We start from the raw sequence: 338 nt of genomic DNA on the forward strand, positions 1-338 counted from the left end.
GGGGCCCGGGGCCGGGGCCGCAGCTCCGGGCGGGCGCCATGGAGGGGCTGCGGCGGGGCCTGTCGCGCTGGAAGCGCTACCACATCAAGGTGCACCTGGCGGACGAGGCGCTGCTGCTGCCGCTCACCGTGCGGCCGCGGGACACGCTCAGCGACCTGCGCGCGCAGCTCGTGGGCCAGGGCGTGTGCTCCTGGAAGCGCACCTTCTACTACAACGCGCGGCGGCTGGACGACCACCAGACGGTGCGCGACGTGCGCCTGCAGGACGGCTCGGTGCTGCTGCTCGTCAGCGACCCCAGGTGGCAGGGCACGGGGACGGGGGGGGGGGGGGGGGGGGGC

General features: G+C 76.6%; 1 protein-coding gene across 1 annotated transcript in view; it reads left to right on the forward strand.

Annotated features, from left to right (window-relative positions):
- The first annotated feature begins 6 nt into the window (after nucleotides 1–6).
- Nucleotides 7–338, forward strand: part of LOC123325890 (ubiquitin domain-containing protein TINCR) — a 6,178-nt gene continuing 5,846 nt past the window's right edge. The window contains exon 1 of the mRNA XM_044918472.1: nucleotides 7–298. Coding sequence (XP_044774407.1) covers nucleotides 39–298 — 260 coding nt within the window. The 5' untranslated portion in view covers nucleotides 7–38. The remainder of the gene's footprint in view (nucleotides 299–338) is intronic.

This window comes from Neomonachus schauinslandi, chromosome 1, assembly GCF_002201575.2.
Source record: "Neomonachus schauinslandi chromosome 1, ASM220157v2, whole genome shotgun sequence".
In the NCBI taxonomy this organism is placed as follows: Eukaryota; Metazoa; Chordata; class Mammalia; order Carnivora; family Phocidae; genus Neomonachus; species Neomonachus schauinslandi.